Source organism: Anastrepha obliqua, chromosome 4 (genome assembly GCF_027943255.1).
Source record: "Anastrepha obliqua isolate idAnaObli1 chromosome 4, idAnaObli1_1.0, whole genome shotgun sequence".
NCBI classification, from domain to species: domain Eukaryota; kingdom Metazoa; phylum Arthropoda; class Insecta; order Diptera; family Tephritidae; genus Anastrepha; species Anastrepha obliqua.
In genome coordinates this window covers 112,217,798-112,243,246 of record NC_072895.1, presented here as the reverse complement: position 1 = coordinate 112,243,246, position 25,449 = coordinate 112,217,798, and the positions used below count along the sequence as shown (strand labels likewise).

The 25,449-nt window shown below is 35.7% G+C and overlaps 1 protein-coding gene across 1 annotated transcript; it reads right to left on the bottom strand.

Moving 5' to 3' along the window:
- Window positions 1–1,583: 1,583 nt before the first annotated feature.
- Window positions 1,584–24,576, bottom strand: LOC129243811 (alpha-tocopherol transfer protein-like). Its single transcript, XM_054881137.1, has 4 exons — window positions 24,484–24,576; window positions 6,202–6,550; window positions 2,101–2,473; window positions 1,584–2,020 (listed from the first exon to the last, which is right to left on the bottom strand). Exons 2-4 carry the CDS (start codon window positions 6,498–6,500, stop codon window positions 1,766–1,768), a joined length of 927 nt encoding a protein of 308 aa, XP_054737112.1. The 5' UTR covers window positions 6,501–6,550; window positions 24,484–24,576; the 3' UTR covers window positions 1,584–1,765.
- Window positions 24,577–25,449: the final 873 nt, after the last annotated feature.

Genomic DNA, 25,449 nt, shown 5'->3' with positions numbered 1-25,449 from the left:
GCAAAGATATTTTTTGTACTTTCGACAAAATAACTTATTTGAATTGTTATTTGGATAAACGAATTCGGGTGGTTTATAAAAAAAGCATAAAAAACCTTTACTAAGACAGTTTCTAAAGCTATAACTCTGTAGGTTTCATATTAAGTAGTGGGATTTAATTTGTTTGTGAGCAAGATTCTGCATTGTATTTTTGGACCTTTGCACGTTGGCGGCGGCGAGTATCGTAGGCGATGGAACAATGAGCTGTATGAGCTTTACGACGACATAGACATACAGCAGCGAATAAAGATCCAGCAGCTACGTTGGCTGGGTCATGTCGTCCGAATGGATACAAACGCTCCGGCTTTGAAAGTATTCGATGCGGTACCAGCTGGTGGTAGCAGAGGAAGAGGAAGGCCTCCTCTGCGTTGGAAAGATCCGCTGGAGAAGAACTTGGCCTCACTTGGTATGTCCAACTCTCGCCGGTTAGCACGAGAAAGAAATGGCTTCAACTATGTTAAACTCGGTCAAAATCACGTAAGCGGTTATCGCGCTAATCAAGAAGAAGAATTTTATTCCCGATATGCAGCAAGTAATAGGTCCATTCAAGTTGCTTTGTCAAAAGTGCAGAGATTTTTTTTGCTACTTTACTTAAAACGCCTTAGAATAATTCGTGAGAAATCCCAATGCTAAAATCTTAAAAGCAACGGCAAGTTTTCACGAAATACGCTTATTTAAAAAAACGTTTATTTAAACTACAGTCATTGTCAAAAGTAAGTGTACGCCAAATATTGACAAGTTGTAACTATTCATGAATTTACTTTTTAATTTAAATTGTTCTTTTATAAAAAGTTCATACTACAGCAAAAATCATTTAAAGCAACATTTCAAACTTTGTACAAAATTTATAAGAATTCGGCAATTTTTCATAAGAATTTCATACTTTTCACTCAGAATTTTAAGATAAATTTCAAGTATGCGATTTTATAATTCATTACATTTTGGTGAATTTTTCGGGTATGTTTATGTAAATTATAAGAAAATGCAAATTTCAAGTAGATCAAAATATCCAACGAATTTTTGAGAATTCTTTTTCGGTCGCCGTCTTTTGTCCCTTTAATACCTAATTCACTTTTATTTTTATATGGAAGAAATGCCCCAACAACATGCAAAATGAAAAAAATGTTTGAACCACTTGAAACTTGATTTTTATTATACGAAAATTCAATAATCTATAAAACTAAAAACCCGAAATTTGTCTAAAAATTCTGTAATTTGAAAGTTTGAAATTTTTATGAAAATTTGCCGAATTTTACAAAATTTTTACAAAGTTCCAAACTTTGCTTTCTTGAACTAGATTGTTATAAAAAAATAATTAAAATTACGAAATATATAAATAAATAGTCAGAACTTATCAGTTTGTGGTATACACTTTCTTTTGACGCTGACAGTATTTCAATTACTGGAATGTAATTTAATAAAAATCTTAAAATCGATGCTGCTTTGTGGTGATATGTCTTCTACTCGTACTTCATGTGTAAGCACATCCAAATACATCTTCATCATTCGAAATTTCTATGCATCCAAATATTTATAGTGACAAATAAATTCTGGAGACAACCACTTGGAGTCTCTTTTTTTAATTTTCCTTTTTTTCAGTTCCATTTTGCCAACACGCATTTACAAATACTGTAAACTTCAGAACTTCATTAAATTAACTAAATTGTACATAAAGCATGAACATTTAAAATTCCATTTAAATAACTAAAATTAACAAGTAATCAAACTAATCAATATCCAATTTTCTAAATGAGCCATCAATGCCGAATAGCGATTCGGAATTAACTGGACGGCCACGACGTAATTTCTCATTCGTTCCATATTTTGCCTCCTCCTCAAAATATTCCTTATAACTAAGCAGTTTCTTTTCCCAGCCGTTAATGACACTTTCCAGTGTGCCATTGGTGCCGCCATATTCAGCTGGTAGCGACTCTTTCGGTATATGTTCGTAGAGCGACTCCAAGTTAGAGTGTACGTGGAACTGTTGAAGTAGATAAATTACAAATAAGCATACACGAATTTTTATGTGAATCATAGCATTTGTTGTAATTTACTACTTACACGCTTCTTAATCTTATCGCTCATCAAACTCTTGGTAATGTTCAAAAATTTTTCACAGCTTGAATGAGCGTTAATAAAATGAAAGCCTTTGGGACGATATGGCCACGCTTTGTCGCCAAGTACTGAAATCTTTTTCACCAACACCGCATTAAAATGGAAAATGTGTCCAGGGCTGACACCTTTAAAGTCTATCACCTCCATGAAACCCATGACCATGGCATTGTCATCTTCGCGGAATTGTATATCGCCAAGCATTGTGCGTACCCTGATGATATCACTCATAGAATATTTGCTGCTGTCGAAAACACCATAGCGAGAGACATGAATCCGTGGACCATCGGGTGCTATTGGTTTTGGCAGAGGTAAGTAGACACTGTAAAGAGAGGTAATTGAGAGGCGGATGAAAAAAATTGCATTTACAGGGTTTACAGTTATTTATTATGTGAAGAAGAATGTTTCAATTGATTTCGTGTATGCGCCACATTTTGTAGCAACGAGCTGCATTTTACCCGGATTTAAGAGTTTATTTAAGTAAAAATTTTGATTAGATCCCCAATTTTTTGAGAAACCGTCACTTTGTCAAAAAAATTTTTTTTCTTATTCCTTCGGTTAATTACTAGATTTAACATTACTTTAACGAAATCTGTTTGGTTTTTTAATTTCAGAGGATCCAGTTCAGAGATATAGTGATCACCGTCTTTTTTGAGAGGAGCTCCCGGAGATTAGCTGTAGCTCCTTTCCAAATAAATATTTTTACTAATACTAAGTCTTAAAATACAGTCAAAAGATAACATAATATGTGTACAAACGTTTAGATCAACAAATTTAAACGTTTTCTTAGAACAAATTCTCGGCCTTCTAACTGTATACCCTATGATCAAAACTACCGGGAATTTTTAATTCAAACGAACCGCGCACGTGGAAACCGGTCCAGATTTTTTTCTTATGTTGGTTGTACTGTAAGATACACATCTGTCACTTTTTAGCGCCATCGGATCATTAGTATCTGCCTGTACATCGCAAACGGCCGGAAATGTGGACAAGCAATTCTTGGATTTTGCATGATGAGAACGCGCCATCGCACCGAACCCAAATTGTGCCTGATTATTTGACCATGTAAATACCATCGCGTAAGCACCGTATTCACCTGATATGGCCCCGTGCGACTTCTTTTTGTTTCCCTAGTAGAAGTTACCACTTCGCGGAAGGAGATTTCAGTCGATAGAGGAGATCAAAGAGAATGCGAAGAAGGAGCTGAAGGCCATCCCTTCGCCGGGATACCAGGGGTGCATGGAGGACTAAAGGGTTAAACGTTGGCACATGTGTGTTGCTTCAGACGGGTCATATTTTGAAGGAGATAAAATAAATTTGCCTGAAATTTAATTTGTTTTGTTGTATTTAAACATTCCCTTAAAAAAACAATTATTAAAAATAAAATATTAGAACTACCAAGAACGGAGCAATGCATGCTTTGCACGATTTGCTATTTTGATTTATCAATAAACAAATCTGGAAAAGTTGTTTAAAATCATATCACATTGGCCAGCATGTTTTGTTGTCACTAAGGTGGCCATAATTTGTATTGGGGACAAGCTCTGGATACGTAACATAAGGTTATTAAAAATAGAAGAAAAAAACTACAAAATAAATATAGTTCGGAAATGTTTTAGAAGTTCTGACAAGATCTTCAACTTAAAAAAATTATTTTGAAAAAAAATATGGTAATTTTTGAAAAACAAACTCCCAAGAATTTTGTCTAATTTTTTTCTTGACTAGAATATGCTCACTCTCTTGACTATGCTCACTAATCCCTGCAAGTTTCATAATAGAATTCCCATAACTTTTGAATTTATCTACTTACTTATTCAAATGCGTACAGCGAATCAGTAAAAAATAACTGCATGAAATAAATATACCACAGGGACTTATTGAAAATTTATTGGTGACCTGGTCTACGAAAAGGTACCTTACGTGCGAAAAGAAGTTTTCGAGAAAACAGCAGTTAAAGTTTAAACTTCTAAAAACCCTTGGAACTTTTTTAAATATTAATATTTTTCAATCCGGCTTGGCTTATTTTCTTCAGCATAGATCACAGTATCAATAAAATCACAGAAGCAGTGCAAAACATTTTTTATATATAAATAAATAAGAAAAAGTTAATGCAAATCGCAGAAATTGTTTTAAAAAATAAGTTAGCTTTTGTATTTTCGTATTTGTGCTTTTTTACTTTGTTACTTTTAACAAACTTCTAAACAAATTATGACTTTCTGGTTTTCACCATTTTAAAGAGCCTTCCACACACTATTCGAATTAACAAAAAAGTGAAAAATGATTTTTTGACACGTAAGGTACCTTTTCATAGACCAGGTCACATTTGTTATTATTTTATATTTTATTTTATTATTACTATATTAATTGTTGGAATTTTTTATGATATCATTTCAATACTGGTTTAACCTTTTGTGCAAATAAAAAAATAAAATAAAAATTTCGCCGAAATATCACACTTTTTAATCAGAATTTTCTAGGAAAATTCCGTGTATGTAGTTTTATAGTCCATTGAATTTTGGTACAACAAAGTGCAAATTTCAAGTGGCTTAAAAATTGATAGATTTTTGATTTTGTTTTTATTTTTGCTAATGCTATAAAGTCTTTTCTTCCATATAAAAAATGTCGAGCATTCGCATTATTTTAATAAATTTTGATTTAAACGTGTGAGATTTTGATGCAAATTTTGTGTGTAACCCCATATTTTCAAAAGGCTGTTCCGAACAATAAAAATAACAAATTTCAGAAACAGCGGCCACCCTAATGATCGCACAGTCATCCGTAATGCTAGTGTTAGCTAATTACACTATTCAGCAGTCGGCTAGGGAATGTATGAAACCAAATTTTTCTGAAAGTATGGGTTGTATGTATGTCTCGGTTATTTCTCGTTTTTTCCAGTTTTCTATGTTTAGGTGTTCTTTTTATAAGACTAGACTAGACTAGACTAAAAAAAAAATGTCTTTACTCAACCCAAAAAACCTCATCATTCCAATCCTTACTCCCGCGCAAAAGTCAGCGCATTACTTGCATTGTGGCTGTTAAAACAAGCAAAAAACAAAGAAAAAGACACGGTTACACATTGCATCAGTGGCGACACCAAGAAGAAGCGGGCGGCCGCGGTAATAGCGCAGACACACGAAATTTAGCGAAGTCCTCAAACATCTTTGCGATCCTTCTGCCATCAAAATGTGAAACACAGATGGCACTCCAAGCAGTTAGAAGGCGTTGTGCCTAAGCAACGACAGATGGGCATTCCCACTACTTAAGGCTGGTAGCGGCAGGCTAATCACCTACCCTGTCAGAAAGCAAAATAGATTAACGAAACCAATGCAAGGCTAAGTCTTGTCGAGGCTCTATGCTCTCGAGTGGAGTGAACAAGGGAAAAAAATGTATCGATCCTAGCACAGCAAGGATAAATCGTATAAATGTTAGTGCCAGTCACATAAAAAAGTATTAAAAAAAATTACAATTAATTGAAATGCAAATATTTTCAACATCAATGGTTTTTCTGTGGCTTTCGGGTACGAAGGATATGCATCCGCAATTAGTTTTTAACCAAAACCGGTTGCTAGAGTGCCGTTTAGCGCAAAACATATTAAAAAAAAATCAACATTTTAACGAGGTTTTTTCGGCTGAGAAGGTCATTTGATCTAATGCGACAGCAGCCAGAAGAAACGCATATACACTCAGCCCAACCCAGTTCTATCTTAAATTTAATAAGGGAACTGGGTTTGGTAGAGGAAACAAAAGACCATGAAGTCGAAGTGCATATCTCAAATCAAATCTATTCCATTCTAATGTACGAGATGTTCCCTTTTTTATTCTTTGCATTAACTTAGACAAAAAAAATCTTAATATATTTTTTTTTTTGCACCAAAGCGCTTCCTAGTAAATTCGCACTAACATTTCGCTCTCTTTTCGGTTCGACATTTCGGTTCGACACATCGCAATAGATTGCTACTGATTCTGGGACGTCTGTTATTCATTATTTGAGGTTTTTTTTTGATAATCGAACTTACAATTTTGTTTCTTTTTTTGCCACTTTTTACTCACCCCGATCGTAGAATATCAATCGCTGCATCATTAACGAAACGATCCTTATACAATTCGGGCACCGCACCTCTCATGGCATAGTAGTTATCGAACTTATGTTTCGCCTTCTCCACACTATATTTGCAGCCGCGCAGAAATGCTACTAAAAATTGATCATCCGTACGAGCGGTGAGATGTGGCTGCTTCAATATCCAATCGCGTAGTTGTTGTATATCTGCATCGATGCGTTCGGGCACTTCACCCAACTCCTCTTTGGCACGTTTGGCCAACTCTGGCGTAAGTGGTCGTATATTGGCCATGATTTTGGTTTTATTTCAGAATTGACTTGATGCCACTTGTGCTTGTGAGGCTGAAAGAGAGAAATAGAATAAAATTTGATTATTACTTAAAATTTTACAAATATATGTTTTTTTTTTAATTTTTTCTTAATATTGACCTTTGCCAAATGACTTAACTAAACACCAGACCTTATATAATAGTTTCAATTTGTTTGCGTACAACTCAATTTAAGTACTTTTGTTGAGCTAATGAACACCTGTTACCCAAGTGCTAACTAACTAACTAACTAACAGACGAACTGATTTATGCGCTGTCTCAAGCTCTCATGCTCGTATGAGTCAGACTACGTTCCGACTGATTAGATTGGCAATTTCGATTTTTTTGCTGATTATCATTGAGTTGGAATAGTAGAAAATTTGCTTATACTCTCGAGTATGGGGTGTACCATTAAGACTGTCTATTTATTATTTTTATTTATTTATTATTTAATTTAGCGGAATTTTTTTGTCAGCTGTCATGCGTGAATACTGAAGTTTAGTAGTAGAGAATTTTTACGGGCGCACAAGCATAGAAATTGTGAAAATCCATTACCGAAAAGCAAAGAGTTTTACGGAGATGGTAGGAAAAGGAATTCGGGTTGAGGCGATGTGAATTAATATCAAGCGATTTAATGTCTTTAACAGTGTTTTTGGGGGGAAAATATGTATATCCAAACACGGGTCCTTTCGCAAGTATTTGTGGCTAATGGGAAAGGTGAACCTACCAAATTGCAATTATGGAGATACTGAATACGATGACGAAGAGGAGAAATGTGTCTTGTGGAGCCACCACACACGTAGTAATGGCGGTTACTCTATGGTGCAAAGACATTTTCAACCCTACTTCAGCACAAAAAAAAAAACAAATAAATGTTAGTTCAAATAACACAAAATAACAAATTTTTGAAGCAGTGCCACCATTTCTTCAGGGCTCCACATCTTCTCAAACCTTTAAGTGGTAAAAAAAAACGATTGGGCTATTTCAATAAGGTCGAGAGACTTGTGGAAACTACCCCACTCAGATCGCCCAGTGAAGAGAGTGACTGAAGAAAATGTATGAAAATTCGATAAATTCGCCGATCGTATAATTAAATTGCATCATAGCAGATGAACTAAAAATTAGCGAAAAATTAATATACTAATTGAAGATATTTTACATAAAAATATGAATAAATAGTACGTATTGAGTATTGCCAATGCTCAGACAGGTCGACAAGCAGTGACTATTTGAGATTTGTAAAGATTTTTTGGATTTGTGTTCGACCGATTTGAATGAAATTTCCATGGATGAAGCCTGGATTCGTTCATATAATAATATTTAATAATATAATGCTGAGTCTAAGCACGAGTCGGTGCAGTAAGAAAAGAAGCGGGAGAAAAGTCACAAAGAAATTTAAATTGGAAAATCAACATCAAAGATCATGAATCAAATTTTCTGAGATAGCGAGGGGACTTTATTAATTGACTAGGTGGCACACGGAGCGTTGCTGCTGTTAGCGAAAGTAAATAGTTTTTTGAAAGGAAAATAGATCGTGAAGTTCCGAATGAAAGCGAAATTAAGCACAAATGACGTCCTGAAAAAGTTGCTTCTGGAAAATGAAAACATTTAGTACTAATTTTTACGCTTATATCTTAGCACAAAATAATTTAGCACTTAAGATTTTAAAGGGCGATTTTTAAGAGCTATAGGAAAGTTTGTCAAAAAAACACACGTAAAGTTCAGGAAAATGCTTTAAATTTTTATTTAAATCGATATTACAGTCCCTATAATTTAATGTTTGAAGATTATTTCATGCAAATGTTGACCGCGACTGCGCTTCAAATGGTCCATCCGCTTAGTCCAATTTTGGCATACTCTTTCCAATGTTTCGGCCGTTATCTCACATATAAATGCTTTAATGTTGTCTTCCAATGCGTTAATTGAAACAGGCTTGTCTGAATAGACATGAGCTTTAACATAGCCCCACAAAAAATAATCTAAAAGCGTTGTATCGCACGATCTGGGTGGCCAATTGACAGGTCCCGAACGTGAAATAAAATGTTCACCGAACTCGCCTCTCAACAAGTCCATTGTTACTCGTTCTGTGTGGCATGTGGCACCGTCTTGCTGAAACCACATGTCATGCAAGTCAAGTTCTTGTATTTTGGGCAAAAAAAAGTTGGACATCATTTCACGGCAGCGCTCACCATTCACAGTTACGTTACGATTCGCAGCATCTTTGAAGAAGTACGGTCCAATGATACCTACAGCCCATAAACCGCACCAAACTGTGATCTTTTCTGCATACATTGGTAGCTGATTTTCACTCCAAAATCGACAATTCTGCTTATATTTATGAGCTTCGTCGCTGAACAAAATTTTTCGATAGAAATGTGGATCTTCGGCCAACTTTCCAAGAGCCCATTCACCAAAAATTCTGCGTTGCGGTAGGTCGCTCGGCTTCAATTCTTCCACCAGCTGTATTTTGAAAGGCTTCACACCTAAATCCTTTCACAAAATTTTCCACGTTGCTGAGTAACAGAGGCCCAATTGCTGCGAACGTCGACGAATCGATAATTGATGGTCATCGATAACACTGGCCGATACAGCTGCGATATTTTCTTCAGTTCGCACTCTACGTAAGCGTGTTGGTGGTTTGATGTCCAATAATATAAATTTGGTTCTAAATTTAGTCACAATAGCTCGAATAGCCGCTTCAGTGGGTCGATTAAACTGACCATAAAATGGAAGAAGCGCGCGATAAACTTTCTTAACAGAACACGCATTTTTATAATAAAATTCAATGATTTGCAAGCGTTGTTCGTTTGTAAGACGATTCATGGTTAAATTTTAAACCAAACTGAAGATGTTTTACAGTGAAACAAAACACGAAACGTGCGTCAGCTGTTTAAACCAACTGCTTAAAAAGATAATAGCTACAAAATCACCCGTTAGAAGTGCACAAAAAGCGTCGCTATCTCTTGGTGTCTTTTTTACATTTTGACTGTTTTTAAGTGTAATCATTTGAAAAACTTGTATTCACAAACAATTTTTTATATGGAAGAAAGTGCATAAGACTCTTAGCTAAAAAATTATAAAAAATAAATAGTGGTTTCAACAATTTCAAACCTTCACTGTATTAATGAGCTATACAATTATTTTGTTTTAATTCTATTTAAAACCGTGGAATTGTATATAAAATTTTTAGAATATTCTAAGTTTTACGTAAAGCTTGAAACTTTTATTTAGCGCAAAAGAATTTCCGCCTTGGAAGATGCAGCATTGATGAAATTATGCCAGCGTTGTGCCAAACTTTTATCGAAAATTTCATCGGAAGAACAAATAAGTACCGGCACTATGACAAAGAGCCAGCAAAAGATCCATCAAAAAATCAAACAAGTGTCATCGAATGTTGTGTTTCATACATAACCTGCATTTCTATATTTCTTTTTCAAAAAAAAAGATGAGAAGTTCTTTGTTTTTAATTTCAAAAGAGTGCCCCTCAATGAGACATCCTATACCCAGATTCATTTTATTATTTTTATGCCTTTGCTCTATTTAAACGCTTTCACGTGTATGTATTTACCTGATTCTGATTATCATTTGATCCACTGAAAACCAACAGCTGTTACTTAACCTCAGGGCACTACGAAGCAGTAAATATTTTTATGTAAATTGCAACGCATTTGCTCCATTAATTGCTAATCTTTAGATGGCTTGAGTTAAGCTTTTTATGAACGCACTTATTACTTGGTAAAAATATAATACTTCGCACGTATTCTTCAAAAGGGACATAACTAAAATCCGCAAAATTTTAACTCAAAGTGTTTTTTTCATCAGAAAATTAAAAGGAAAAATTTTAAGGCAGTATAACTGAGGTGGTACATGACGGGGAAAATATTTTGGCAGAAATTTTCAACAAAAAGTGAGCTCATCTTTTGCTAATTAGTATGTGGGAATACTAAAATTATGGAAAACTCGATTTCGGAAAATTTTGAGTTATGTCACTTTGGAGCAAAATGCGCAATTCATTATTCATCTCATTTTTTTATGTTTGCGTTTATTTGCCGTTTATCTTTATTGGAGTATTTGATAGGATAGTATGGGTTAGAATAAATGTGTATGCCTACAAAAAGTGATTCAAATGCAAATTTCTCTTATAAATAAAATGAATAAAAAACAGAGAAAAATCGAAGTTAGGCGAAACCATACTTTTCTCATAAATACACCTCATTAGGGATATTTAGCGAAATAGTTTGGTGTGAAAATATTAACTGGGTTTACGCCACATAAGGGACGAAAGGTATTCGGTTCTACGGTACATTTCCAACTTAGGTTGGATTAGATTGCAGTGGCTGCCGCCGAAAATAGAATCCCCACGACAGTCGGTGCTACTTCACCGCAACGACCCGGATTTATATCCGGCCAAGAGCTGTCTTTCCAGCAGCGTCCTCCATACATGCATTGGGAATGTTTGTACTGCTACAACAACAACAGTAACTACAATAAGGAGACTCCATTAATACCGCAGGCTCATTTAGTCCTCTTGCTGTACCATTCAGTATATCTGATCAATTTCAACAGGCCCCAAAAATCGATACCTCGAAAGCAATCAACGAATGAACAATTTTTTATCTGACTGTTGTTGACTTGCAGATAAAATTTTTGAAATAGCTGAAGATCAGGATGTCTAAACTTTGTTTGAGCAAATGAAGGGTTCTATGGTTTTATATAGCTTCTGCCAGACAGACGTTTTTGTATGTTTTGCTTTGTAAATATTATAGATTATGTACCGACTCAAGAACCATAGAAACAAGAATAGGTTGCATGAGAGAGATGTGAAAATGTGACTAAGAATGCAAAAAGAAGGCGAAATAGCGCAAACAAGAACGCAAAAAGAAGACGAAAAACACAAAGAACACACGAATAAATCGCACAAGTGCAACGTCACACACACCATAGATGATACACACACAGCGGCTTCGCTGAGAGCAGAATAGCGGTACCACGATTGGTGCCTCTTCATTATTTTCTCTATCGTAATAGCGAATGATAATCGCCTACCAACATATTTGCAAAAGGGATTAAACCCAATAACTTCGAATTACTCGTACACAGATTTTTGTGAAGAAAATATTTTGTTTGTTGGTACAAGCAGGTTTCTTCAATGGAGGTAAGTTACTTTAGCTTTGTTGGCTTTTGATCTCTGCTCTCTATCTCTCTTACACTATAACCCTCTGTCTCTTTTTTTATCTCTCTCTCTCTCTCTCTCTTTATCGTTATCGCTATTGCTTGCCCTGGAATATGCCGACCCACATGAGCAATGAAGCCACTATTCCGACACTCCTCGTACCTCTACGAAAACGTTTGCTTTCAGGTGTGACCAAGGGGTATTCATTTAAGGTGGTGGCACTAGATTAACAACAAAGTTTTATACAATGGAATATCATGACGAAAGAGAGTAGAAAAGAAAAAGAAAACGACGGACTATGTTGCACAGCCCACATGAAATTGGAACCAGAAACATACGATGATATTGCAAATGGAACGGCTTTTTGTCATTTTATTTTATGCTGATATCTGGATGGACACGGAGAAAGAAAAAAGTCAAATCAGCTGGTTTACCGATGCATCCTTTAATAGATTCGCCTTAGGTGTGACCGAAAAAAATAATTTTTTTTAATGTTTTTTTTTTTTATTTAAAAAAGTTTAATTTTCTTAATTTTTTACATTTTTTTTAAACAAAGTTCAAAAACTAAACAAAACATATAACGCAAAGTTTCAAACTTTATACAAAATTTATAAAAATTCGGCAAATTTACACTAAAACTTCAAACTTGTTAGTTAGAATCTTTGTAAAAATTCTGGGTATACAGTTTTATAGCCCATTCCATTTTAGTATAAAAAAGTACACATTTCAAGTGGCTGAAAACTCACGCTAATTTTAGAAATTGTTGCGCATTTTCTTCCATATGAAGGACTTCCAAACATGTGTTTTGTAAGGAAGAAAATTGTCCACATCGCATGCAAAAACAATATTGTATATTCGTTTTATGGGGAAAATGCATAGCACCACTTGGGGAAAAAATTATATAAAAAATCAACGCGAGCTATGAGACACTTGGAATATGCACTTAGTTTTTGCAGTGCGTCCAATGGCCGACACTCCGAGATATTTTATGTTCGAAATTTGCACGTTCTTGCAGCAAAATTTAATGGAGTATACTCTAAATTTCTGTTAAAAAAGTGTGAAATTTTAATGACAATTTTTTGATTTTTTTTTTAAATTTTCGCACTGTTTGGAGCTTGGATTTCTATGGGTTTTGTTGGAGAATGAAATATATTTTCTTGAAAAATCATTAAAATTAAATGAGAAGCTAACAAATTGTCAATAATTCCTAGTGCTATAGTTATTTAGCGCAGTATTTGGTATCTGATATTATTAGTTTTTGTATTATTAGAGTGGAAACAAAGTCAATACTAAAGCACAAACAGTTGACGGTAAGCACACATACATATGCACGTAAACTTGCACAAATTAACTTTTACATATTTATTAATGTAACCGCATTTAGATAAAAATTATCTCAAATCTATAGATTTCGTACTAAATTAAAACAAAAACAATTTTTTTGCAATTCAATTGGCTTCCATCGTAAGGTCTCACAAATTGACTGCCATAAACGTTCAATTTGAAATAAACTCAATTAACTGTGAGAATTTGAGGCACTTAAACAAATGCATAAACACATACATATAAATGTACTATATATGAGTATGTGTATGTGGCATTGCGTTTGGCGGCGAGGTTAATAAAGTTGAGACCCGTATACTTCACATTATGCACATACATAATTTCAGATTGTTTTTATAATTTGCTTTTAATGAAAAAAGCGGGGTAAGGCTGCAATTGCAGGGGAAAAATGTGCATATTTTGGAAATTACATAATGAAATGAATATCATATCTGAAAGAGGCCCTTTATTATAAATGCCTCACATTATTGTTTTTTTTTTTTTTGTTTTTAAGTATTACACGAAAGTAGCGTGGCTGGATCAACTGCACTGAGAACATTTTTTGACCCGATTATACTCGATCATGGGAGCATCGACAGAAGTACTTGGGGTTCATTTTGATGTATTAATTGTGCAAAATTAAAAAAAAGTCGTCCTAAAATTGTTTGTAAAAAATGTATAATATTGTTGGCTTATCAACCAATGGATCTGTTGTTATAGTTGTTGAAGTGGTTGATTATTTCCCCTGAAATAATCCTAATTAGTGACCAGCGCCGTTTTACTACCACTGCCCTCGTGGGTTGATGGATGTTTTTGTTTTTTTTTTGTTTGTTCAAAGTCAGATCCATTTAGTGAGGTCCAAGTACAGCAGCAAATTCCTTATCTCGATGTCTGAGATCTCATTAATTTGCTGCAAGAAAGGCTTGCCGAAGGAACGGAGTCGTGCCCTAGCTAGCCCTGGACATTCACATAAGTAGTGAATGTCAGCTTCTGCAGATGGGGTTGAAGGGTAGGTTGAGTCTAGCTGCATGATCACCTACCTTTCAATGGCCTGTAAGGGTTGCAGTGATGCGTGAAATGTTTGGCCGAGCACATCCTAACAGATCATTCATCCTTTGGATTTTGTACGACGGCCATGTGTTTTTTGTTGTAATACATGTAGTTAATTGCTTCCATCCTCTTTCGGCTAAAGCATGATAGTGTGAAGCAATGGATGCTTTTAATGTGTTGAGTGAGGTGCAGATTGCCACCACCTCTGCTAAGTCTAGTGTCGAACCTTTTCTTGCTAGCTCATCCGCTATCTCAATACCCCGTATATTCCTATGACCGGAAACCCATATCAGAGTAATTTCAAGTCGATGACTAAGTAACTCCAGTTCCTCTCTACACTGTAAGACTAGCTTGGATGAAATGGAGTTGGAGTCTAAGGCCTTGATAGCTGCTTGAATGTCTGAAAAGATGGCTACCCTTGCACCAACTTCCTTGTTGAGTTTTAGTGATTTGCATGCTTCTTTGATAGCTAGAAGTTCTGCCTGGAACACGCTGGCATAGTCAGGAAGTCTAATTGACTGAGATAGGTTGAGTAGCTCCGAATGGAAGCCAGCTCCCACACCACAGTTCATCTTAGAACCGTCAGTGTAGATTTAAATGTCGAATATACCAATCACTTTTCCTTCGTTCCATTCGGCTGTCGGTGGACAACGTACCGTAAAGTCTTTCTTGAAGTTAAGGTCGGGGACTGCGTAGTCCGTACGACCTTGTTGTCCAGCTTCCTATGTCTCTGAGTCTCAGCGCGCTGCAGGTAACGATTGGTTTTATATGTAAATCTACTCAGATTTCTTCTTCCTCCACCACTTTCTGTGCGTCTGCCCGGCCTTCGCTCGGATCAGACTTAAAGTCTTTGGCACAGATGTGTTAAGAAGCGACCACCTTGGCCTCTTGGCACCGCAAGATCTACTCAGATTTCTTCGGTGGTCGGGGGTAGATTTAAAGAAAATTAAAAAGGGAACCCGAGTGCAGTACATTGGACTTAATGTTATCTGAGTGCTGTACTCGCTAGTTGTCCCAACAAAAAAAAAGCAATGTAGATATTTCCAGTCCCTCTATCAATTTTATAGAATGAAATATCAAATATTAAAAAAATTTTAAATTTTAAATAAAATATCAAATTAAAAAAAAATTAAAGTTGACCTATTCATATAAGGTGAGCATATCATTTTTGGTTTTAGCCTATCTAATTTGTCCACTTACTTTATATTAAGGATTTAGTTTAAAAGGTTTCATTAAAATGTGGGCAGCTCGAGGCAATTGATCTGTTATGACGATTGTTGTTTTTTTGTTTTTTTAATTTTCTTTATTTTTGTATAAAAGTATAGGTTATTGCCCACTGTTAAAATCCATATAACTCCAAATTTCAAACTTTACATACAAATTAATAACTCCACAGTATTTTCGTGAGGTATCTATTATAATTAGAGGTTAGGTTAGGCAAGGTTAGATTGTTGCGGCTGTCCACTACGGTACACACTCGGGCTCATAGCCCATTGTGATGCCGCGTGATTTATATTATATTATATTTTAGTTGTATTTATTTTTGTTGTACATTGCACGGGTGTGGTGATTCGACTCCAATGTGAACTTTTCAAAAACTTTAGAAGATTCCTGATTTTCACAGTACCCAGATCTTTCAAGTCGTTAAAAAATTGTTTACCTAAGGTGCGGATGGTCTACCTACGTCTGAATAGAGCTGGATAGTGGCACAGAAGGTGCGAGTTCGTCTGTTCCTCTTCTTTAATTAAACAGCTTCAACAGAAGCCATATGTGCGCACGTCCAACTTCTGGGCATGTCTGCCTATCAGACAGTCTGCTATCACTCAGTATTTTTTTTGGCTTAGCAGAAATTCTGTGCATTTAGCATTTTCGGCCACAATCGTCGGTCGCTTCTTGAAGTGCATTCGTTGTTCTGCATGCCTACGTCAGCCAACTGGATGCCGAGTCATGCTAGTTCATTCACAGAGATTCGCACTCCCAAATGGTAGTCACGCACCAAGTCATTCATCTACGGCGGCTGCTTTGTGAGGGATTTAATTTCATACCCTAGAAATTTTTATATGCAGTTTTATGGCTTATTAAATTTTAGTATGATAAAATGGAAGTTTTCAGTTGCTAAAAAATTCCGTTGACTTTTAAAAACTTTTTCCCCTGACGATCTTGTACATTTGCTCCATATAACAAATGTGCGATATTTTTTTTACATAAAATTTTAAAATTAGATACACACAATGGGCTATAAAATTATACAAAAATATTACAAAATATATAAATAAGAAAAAAATAGTCAAATGCTGATATGCCATCGTTTTGCCGCGTGGTGTTTCTCAAATACAGCTCAACTCAAATACAAAACACACATAAATTCATAGGAAAGTCAAAAATAATTTGGAGATAATAGTAAATTGTGACAGCAGGAAATAGCAGACTAAGTTAAATGTAATTTAGGAGCGAATGTGACAAAATGTCGTTTGCTGGCTAACTGACCAAGTGTTCAGACGACCGACCGTTCATCCAGCGATACTTTTATAAAAGTCAGTGAACTAATACTGACAACAAAAGAAAAGAAACGAACAAAAGAAAATGCGTGAAGCCTTAAAATGTTTTAAATTTACTGAATTTATATTGGTTTAACCCGCCAACGTCCTCTAATGCTTGAAGGCACTCATATTCAAAATGAAATATTTTATACCATTTGACATTGAGGAAGACATCGGGAAGACCAATTTGATTCGTTTCCATGGCAGTCGGTTCTACTTAATCCGGATTTATATCCGGTCAAGTAGCATTCACTGTATATATGTGAGGAATGTTAATGCTGCTACAACAACAACAGCAACTAATTTGAATAAATATCGATAAAAAATTGCTAAGTTATTGTTAATAGAGTGGCAGAAGTGTCTTTGTTGGCAGTCAAAAATGCAAAAAAAACTAATTTTTTTATTTATTTATTTATTTATTTACTTGAAATATAATTATAAATAATCATATTACAAAATCAAGGCATCTAGCAGCAGAGGCTATCGGCCGTATGCTCTCATCAGATACAGAAACTTGTTTTGATTTTCGAAATGTAAATTTTGGTAAAATTTGATATAAAATAAAATATAAATTTTGTGTGCCAATTGTACAGGCAGACATTAGATTACACTGGTTTACAGCAAGAATGGGCACCGGATGCCACTATCCCATTCCCTTTTTCGTATGTGAAAAATTCTGAGATATTTGCAATTTACCGTTATTCCGCCAAAATAAAAATGTGGTTCCACTTAATCTCGTATATCTTAAAACAAACCAAAGCAAATGAGAAATAATGGCATGCGAAGAACAAAAACAAAAACACAAAAAAAAAATCAAAATTTGTGAATCAGTGTTATGTTATTGTTGTTGTAGTAGCTCATCAAACCCTGCCAGTGCGGTGTAGTCACCGATCGCCATCGTCTAGCTCAGCTAACGCAAGTCCCAGGAAAAATGCTGTTTCGGCGGGTTGGGTCCAAAGGGAGAGGAGTTTAGGTGAGTGGGTTTAAGAGGCCATGTGAATAGTTGGTTAATTTTATGCGGGGTACCTTCGAATGCCGGACACATTCCTACGGCAGCCGGTTCCACGTACCGGAATGACTCGGGGTTTTCCCGACCACAGGCTGCCGCTCCAGTAAGCTAGCCAGGTATAGGGCGCGGAATCAGAGTCATGTTGTTGCTGTTGTTGCAGCAACTTACTAACCAGTTTCAGCGCACCGAGCGCATAAGCTGTAATAGATATCGCGTATCTGAACTCAGTTTCTTGACAAAATAGTCCAGAGCTAATATTGCGTTCGCCTAAGCGAAGGTTCAGACGCTAGAGGGTTAAGAAATTATATTACATATATGTACATACGTATGTAGCTGTAAGATATCATGAAATGATAATGGAATAGAATAACAGCAGTGATAAGCTGAATCCATGTGCACACATATACGCACAGACAAGTACAAATGAACCGTCAGTTACAAATTTAACAGAGAACACCAAAGTAACAGCGGTAAAACACGCAAGTAAATGTATTCGCACGTGTTTTAATGTATGTGCATATGTGTATGTATTTATTTTTTTTTCTGCCTATGCTGTTATCGTTCGAAGAAGGTCGTTTATATACTTGTACATACAAATGTATGTAACTAACTTTTATATATTATACAAGCAATTGACGCATGCATCCTTTTTTTAGGTGCTCCTTAAATTTTTGTTGTGCTACCTATGTGATTGGCTCTGCAAATTGAGAGTCCTATAATTGTATTTCAATTCCGTACGGCAGTTGCTTTATTGAGAACTTTTTTCATGGCAGAAAATACACTCGAAGTTTGCGATTACCTGCCCGTTGGAGATCGCGATTAGAAAAAAATGTTTTATCATTTGACGTTTTATTTCCGCAGCAGACTTTAGCCCGGAACAAAATCGAATCGTAGTCACCCCTAACCCCTCTTTCAGGGGCGACGGCAGTCATGATAGTTTAGAAAGTTCAAGTGCACGAGTGTTCTGTAGGATTACTCACCGTAGGATTACTCATACGCCATGTGTTGCCAATTTTTGTAGCATATGCGCATATGTATGTACTCGTATGCATATACATATACATATATTTATTAATAATTTCGTCATGACATTTTGATATGCTCATGAAGCGAAATTTAACTACTGTTTTTATTTCGTATATGCGAGTCTAGATTACTGAGGTGTTACTGATTAAATGCTGCTTTAGTCAGAAAAAAAATTATTTTCATTTATTAGTCAATTTCAAAGCTGATAGTCGGATAAGCAACCATTTTATAAGTACTTTTATAGCTAGCTAATTTAATGTTATTTATAGCTCAATCGCTGCAAAATTGGTCATACTTTTTGAAGGTATTTTTTTTATTTTCTTTCTTATTTTATTTTGTTTTTTGGAGTTTGCGCAAAGTGAAGTCATCTGTAGACTTTTCACAAAACAACTTATTTGACTGCAGCTATTTGTGTTTCTATACTCATAAATACTTATGTTTCATAGGAAATGTATAAACTGTAATTTATCAGATATGAATGATTAGTACTTTTTCCAGCAATTTACTGCCTGTCATATAAAGGGTGATTTTTTAGTTATTAATGAGTGTTCTGTTAAGAAAGTTTATCGTGTGCTTCTTCCATTTTATGGTCAGTTTAATCGACCCACTGAAGCGGCTATTCGAGCTATTGTGACTAAATTTAGAACCAAATTTACATTATTGGACATCAAACCATCAACACGCTTACGTAGAGTGCGAACTGAAGAAAATATCGCAGCTGTATCGGCCAGTGTTAATGATGACCATCAATTATCGATTCGTCGCCGTTCGCAGCAATTGGACCTCTGCTACTCAACAACGCGGAAAATTTTGTGAAAGGATTTAGGTGTGAAGCCTTTCAAAATACAGCTGGTGCAAGAATTGAAGCCGAACGACCTACCGCAGGGCAGCATTTTTGGTGAATGGGCTCTTGGAAAGTTGGCCGAAAATCCACTTTTTTTATCGAAAAATTGTGTTCAGCGTCGAAGCTCATTTTTGGATCAATGGGTACGTAAATAAGCAGAATTGTCGATTTTGGAGTGAAGATCACCCAGAAGAATTACAAGAGCTACCAATGTATCCAGAAAAGGTCACAGTTTGGTGCCGTTTATGAGCTGGAGGTCTCATTGGTCCGTACTTCTTTAAAGATGCTGTGAATCGTAACGTAATATAACTGTGAATGGTGAGCGCTACCGTGAAATGATATCTAACTTTTTTTTTGCCCAAAATGCAAGAGCTTGACTTGCATGACATGTGGTTTCAGCAAGACGGTGCCACATGCCACACAACACGCGTAACAATGGACTTGTTGAGAGGCGAGTTCGGTGAACATTTTATTTCACGTTCGGGACCTGTCAATTGGCCACCCAGATCGTGCGATATAACGCCTTTAGATTATTTTTTGTGGGGCTATGATAAAGCTCATGTCTATTCAGACAAGCCAGCTTCAATTAACGCATTGGAAGACAACATTAAAGCATTTATATGTGAGATACCGGCCGAAACATTGGAAAGAGTAGTCAAAATTGGACTAAGCGGATGGACCATTTGAAGCGCAGTCGCGGTCAACGTTTGCATGAAATAATCTTCAAACAATAAATTATATGTACTATCGATTTAAATAAAAATTTCAAGCCTTTTCCTGAATTTTACGTGTGTTTTTTTGACAAACTTTCCTATAGCTCTTAAAAAATCATCCTTCAGAATGGACTAATTCGACGTGAGTTGTTGTTGTAAGAAGTTTACAAGGCCTTTCTACAGCGAGTTGATTTTTTAACAAACATAAATTTTAAATGTAAATTCATTATCTGCTTATTGACTTATGCACAGTGGGACTAAAATTTATGACTGATAAGTGATTTGAAACAGTTTTTGCTGTTTTTTGTTGTTGTTGTAGCAGCGTACATGTACGTGGAATGCTGCTAGAGTGACAATCCTCGGCCGGTTATAAATGCGGGTCGTTCCGGTAGAACCGACTGTCGTGGTCGATACTTTTGGTGAAAATTTCAATGACATTGAGTCAGAATTTGGCCTCTGCCTCGGCAATTTAGCAACGAATATTATAGTTAAAAGCTTAAAATGTTTTTGTTTTATTTACCTACGCAAATAGTCCAAAGTTTTAAAAGAGGCGATCTGTAAGGCTAAATTGCTGTAAAATAACATGAAATTATTCTTCATAGGAACTTTCTTTGTCGTAAATTTATTATTTTGCTGGGTCTGTGTGGCAGGTGGCATCGTCTTGTGGAAATCACATATCCCTAACTAATATTCATACCATCAACCACAGGGTTCGGCACTCCAAGTGCAACCAACTTCAGACCGCTTGCGCAGCTGATTTACGGGAATCAGCTGTCTGTGGGCTAAATGACAGCCCAGAGTATTGTTTACAAGCGCGCGGAAGCATTTTGCTGAGAGTAAACGCGAAAAAAGGAAATCTGTAATAAATTTCAAACTGAATAGTGTGCTTACATTATATTTGGCTGAAAAATCACAACCAGTGATTGTTCGTGAGCTCGAGCACCTTAAAGTAAATAAAGTTTTTATTTGTCGCACCATTACTCGTTACGATGATACTGGCAGCATTGCGAAACGTCATGGAGGTGGTCATCAAAAGACTGCAAAGTCACATGAAATGGTTCAAAAAGTGAAGAAGCAATCTGAGCGAAATTCCCGATGAAGTGCCAATCAAATGGCGAAAGAACTGAAAATATCTGACTGTAGCATCCGCCGCATATTGAAAAATGAGCTCAAAGTCAAGTCCTACAAGATCCAAAAGGCGCATGATCTCACACCCAAGTAGCAGCAAGTCAGACTTGAGAGAGCGAAGGAGTTGCTTCGCTTGGACGAAAGCGGTCAATTTCCGAACATTGTGTGACAAGAAAATTTTAAATTTGCGCAATTCGTAAACTGCAAAAACGATAGGGTTTGTTTGACCGGCCGTTCATACGAGAATTTGAGTCATCGATTGGCCACCAGGAGGCAGCACCCACCACAGGTAATGGTTCGGGCCGCTGTAACCGCAGATGGCCGCTCTCCAATCGTTTTCATCGAGCCTGGCATCAAGGTAAATGTAAAATATTATCGGGGAAAGTATTCTCGAGGTTACTTTGAAGCCGTGGGCAAACAAACATTTCGATAGCAGACCATAGACGTTTCAACAGCACTCCGCCCCGTCTCACAAAGCTCGAGCTCAACACAATGACTCTCAAATTCATCAGACGCGAACCCGATGGATTATTCTCTTTAGGCCACTTTGGAGAGCAAGGTCCGAACTAAAAGATTCATCAGTTTCGAGACGCTGACAAAAGCCATTGCCCGCAAATGGGTCAAAATAACTGCAAGTCACATTCGGGCAGCTTGCGACTCGTTTCTGGACCGTCTCAAGTCCATAGTCAAGGCAAAAGGTAGTCATATCGAGCAAAAGCAATTGATTCTTAATTTTGTATTATTTTCACACATTTTTTACTTTGAATTAATGAAATTAATTTTCCAAACTAAATGTATGGCCTTTTTAATTGGTTACACTTCGAGTGCCGGACCCTGTATTGGCAAAATAACGTACTGTAGTATTTCGCGATCCGTAGACAGTTAGCTGCTGCTTCCAGCTGCATTTTATACTAAGAATGGCTCAAATGTGAAGAGGCGTGGAATGCAAAGGCTTCTCAACATTTTCCAGTGCCAAAACATTGACAGTTTTCAGTTCACTGGCCTAACTCCGGACTCTAAAGCACGATTATAATGACCAAAACTATATGCAATTTAGTGAAATTACGAATTTAACAGATTTGTCATTTTCGTAATGGATTTTAGTTATTTTTGAAAATGTTTTTGTTTTTTTTTTTATTTTTTATTTTTTTAATTTATCTTTTTATTTTTTTATATTTTTTTATATATTTTTTCTTATTTTTTTAATTCTTTCTTGAGCTGAATTGAGTTCATTTTGGTAATTTTTGCATTTTCTGCTTAACACCTGGGAATTCAAACATTATCGAACTGTGACAGCTGTCAAAACAAAATACTGCTAAAAAACTTGAACTGAAAATTCCTTGTACGTACGTACCTATGTACAGGGTTGGCCATATTAAACTGACCCATTGAGTAACCCTATAACTTTTTACTGTAATTTGAAATCTAAGGTTTACGTCAACAAGCCAAAGACACTAGGCGCACTTAAGGCCAATATCCGACGGGAAATAGCCGCCATATCGGCCGAGACGCTGGCCAAAACTATGGAAAACGCCGAAAAACGGGCACATTACGCTATACGAGCTAAGGGCGACCACTTGCGCGATATCATATTCAAAAAGCGATGTAAACGAATCTCCTTGAACTAAATTAAATGTTTTTCACAATGAAACACAAGAAAATGTTTCTTTTTCCATATTTTTTTAATAATCACATGGGTCAGTTTAATATGGCCAACCCTGTATGTACATATCAGTTTAACTTTAGCATGCTATACCTGTAGCTCAAAATATTTTTTTAATCTTTATTTATAAGAAAATGGCATAAATGGGCACTAATTAATATCCGGTTGTTTCATTACTCATTTGCTTTTCTTGTTTGTTTCCTTTTTAACTGAAACACTCATTTAATAAACAGCAACTTGAATTTTAATGGCATTATTGTTTAAACAACCCTTATGTATGTATGTACAGTGGCGAGCATAAATGAGTGCATGAATAATTTTTTTAATATTTACGAAGTTTTCCAAGTTAAATTTCAAACACAAAAATTTTCATATTTTTTATTATTTAATCAAAATCATGTAAATCAAACTTCATACAAAATATAGAAAAATTCAACAAATTTTGCACTTCTTAATCTGAATTTTAGACAATTTGGAAGGGTACAACAACATGTAGTAAAAGAAATGAAAGTTTTAAGTGGCTAAAAAATTACCTGGATTTTTTAGCATTTTTTTCTAATACTTTTTTACATTTAAAAATAAATAAAGAAATTCAAAAGTGGCGCGTACACTTCTCTTAGGTGTTTTTCTCCACTTACTTTTTCATGACAGAAATACACTCAGAACTTTGCCATTGTCTGCCGACGGGCGATCGCTATTAGAAAAAACCTTTTCTATCATTTTGCTGTTTCATGCACGGACATTCGAACCTACGCACTTCCGAATGGTAGCTACGCACCAATGCATTCGGCTACGGCGGCCGAAATGAGTGCTCATGAAATAAGTGGAAGTTTTAAGCTGCCAAAAAGTTGCTTAGATTTTTAAAAATTGTTTTTCTGATGGGATTTTGTGCTTTATTCTGTATAAAAATTAATTTCTGATGGAAGAAAATGCGCAAAAAAACAAATTAAAAAGTATCAACTCCAGTTTTTATAAATCGCACTTTTTACATGAAAAAAAACCGCAAGAGTCGCCACCAAAAAAATATTTTTTAAAAATCAACGCGATTCTTTGGCCACTTAAAACTTGCACTTGCGCTTGCACTTTGGTTTAATAACAAAATTCAATGAACTATAAACTGCATACTCGAAATTTTCTAAAAACTTAGACTTAAAAGTTCAAAACGTAGTTGATATTTTGTTGAATTTTTCCAAATTTTGTATAAAGTTTGAACAGACACTCGGTTTTGCTTGCCACTGTATATGTATTATTTGTACTTTCATCTTGGGTAATTAAACCTGATCTCACCAAATTGTAATACAAAATATTCTGTAATACCGCTACAACAACAGCATATACAAAATATTCTGCTCTTAACACCGCCTTTCAGTTTTGCTTAATTTCCCTTATACAAGCAAATTTTTATTATTAAAAATTATTATCATTTTATCAGTAATGCTTTTTTTCGTTTTTTTGCTTTTGATTGATTTTTGCTTCACTTATTTTGAAATTAACTTACACTGCAGCCGCTTTTATTTTGTAACACACTGAGCTGGTCTGATCTACTGGCTATAGGCAACTGTCACCGGCTGTGATAGGCATGCAACTGAACCGCCTTAATGAATTATATTTTGCTAGCGTCATAATTGGCTGATAATACCCTGCTGGAAAATGTTTTGGCGCCGGCGTCGAAGTTGGTAATAATTTTTCGCTGCATTGTCTTTCTTTGATAGCTTCGAGGAGTAGTGCGTTTTTCCGTGCTTTTTTTTGATGATTCCGAGGCAAAGTTAGTTTTTTTGCTGGATTCGACAAATTGTGTTTTCTGTTTTCTAGCTTTCGCTGCTGTCGCTGGCTCAGCGATGGTGTAGAGACCCTGAGTTTGATTATTCAGCAGGCAAATAATTTTTTGATCTTTCTTCTTTTCTATTTGTACTCCAATGTAAAAATTTAAAAACTTGTACAAGGTGACGTAAAATTAATCACCCGATCGGAAGATTTATAATTTTTGCGAATAACAACACTTGTGCAGTGAACAGCTGCAGTATACAAACAGACAAGCAATGGAACGCGCAAAGATTAAAAACAAAATTTCCATCACTCAAAATTATTATTTTTATTTAGTCAAAAAGTTTTTCAAATACAAAATGAATTTTTCGCCACCTTTTATATTATTAAACTCAAATGTGTTACAATTATCACAAATTCTTTAATTGAATTCGAAAAAGCAGCATCCTTTTCCAGCCTGACTGGATCCAATTATTTACATAGGCAGAAGCCATTCTCAGCACAAAACACCAAGGTCGTTATGGGCACATATAGCGAATTTTACGTACGTTTTTCTGCTTTGCGATAATCTCACTCAGAAGACAGACTAGTAGCGAAGTGGTTCGTAATTGATGAAATCGTACTAGTTCTGAACCAGAAACTTGTTTCACTTGTATGTGTAGATACTAAAACAACTGATACCGAAACTTGGCATCCAGAA

Excerpts from the sequence above, each read along its gene's own strand:
- LOC129243811 (XM_054881137.1), bottom strand. The coding sequence starts at position 6,500 with ATGGCCAATATACGACCACTTACGCCAGAGTTGGCCAAACGTGCCAAA. Across the intron at positions 2,474-6,201 it reads ATTGATATTCTACGATCGGG|TGTCTACTTACCTCTGCCAA; the intron begins GTGAGTAAAAAG and ends CTCTCTTTACAG. Across the intron at positions 2,021-2,100 it reads GCGATAAGATTAAGAAGCGT|TTCCACGTACACTCTAACTT; the intron begins GTAAGTAGTAAA and ends CTACTTCAACAG.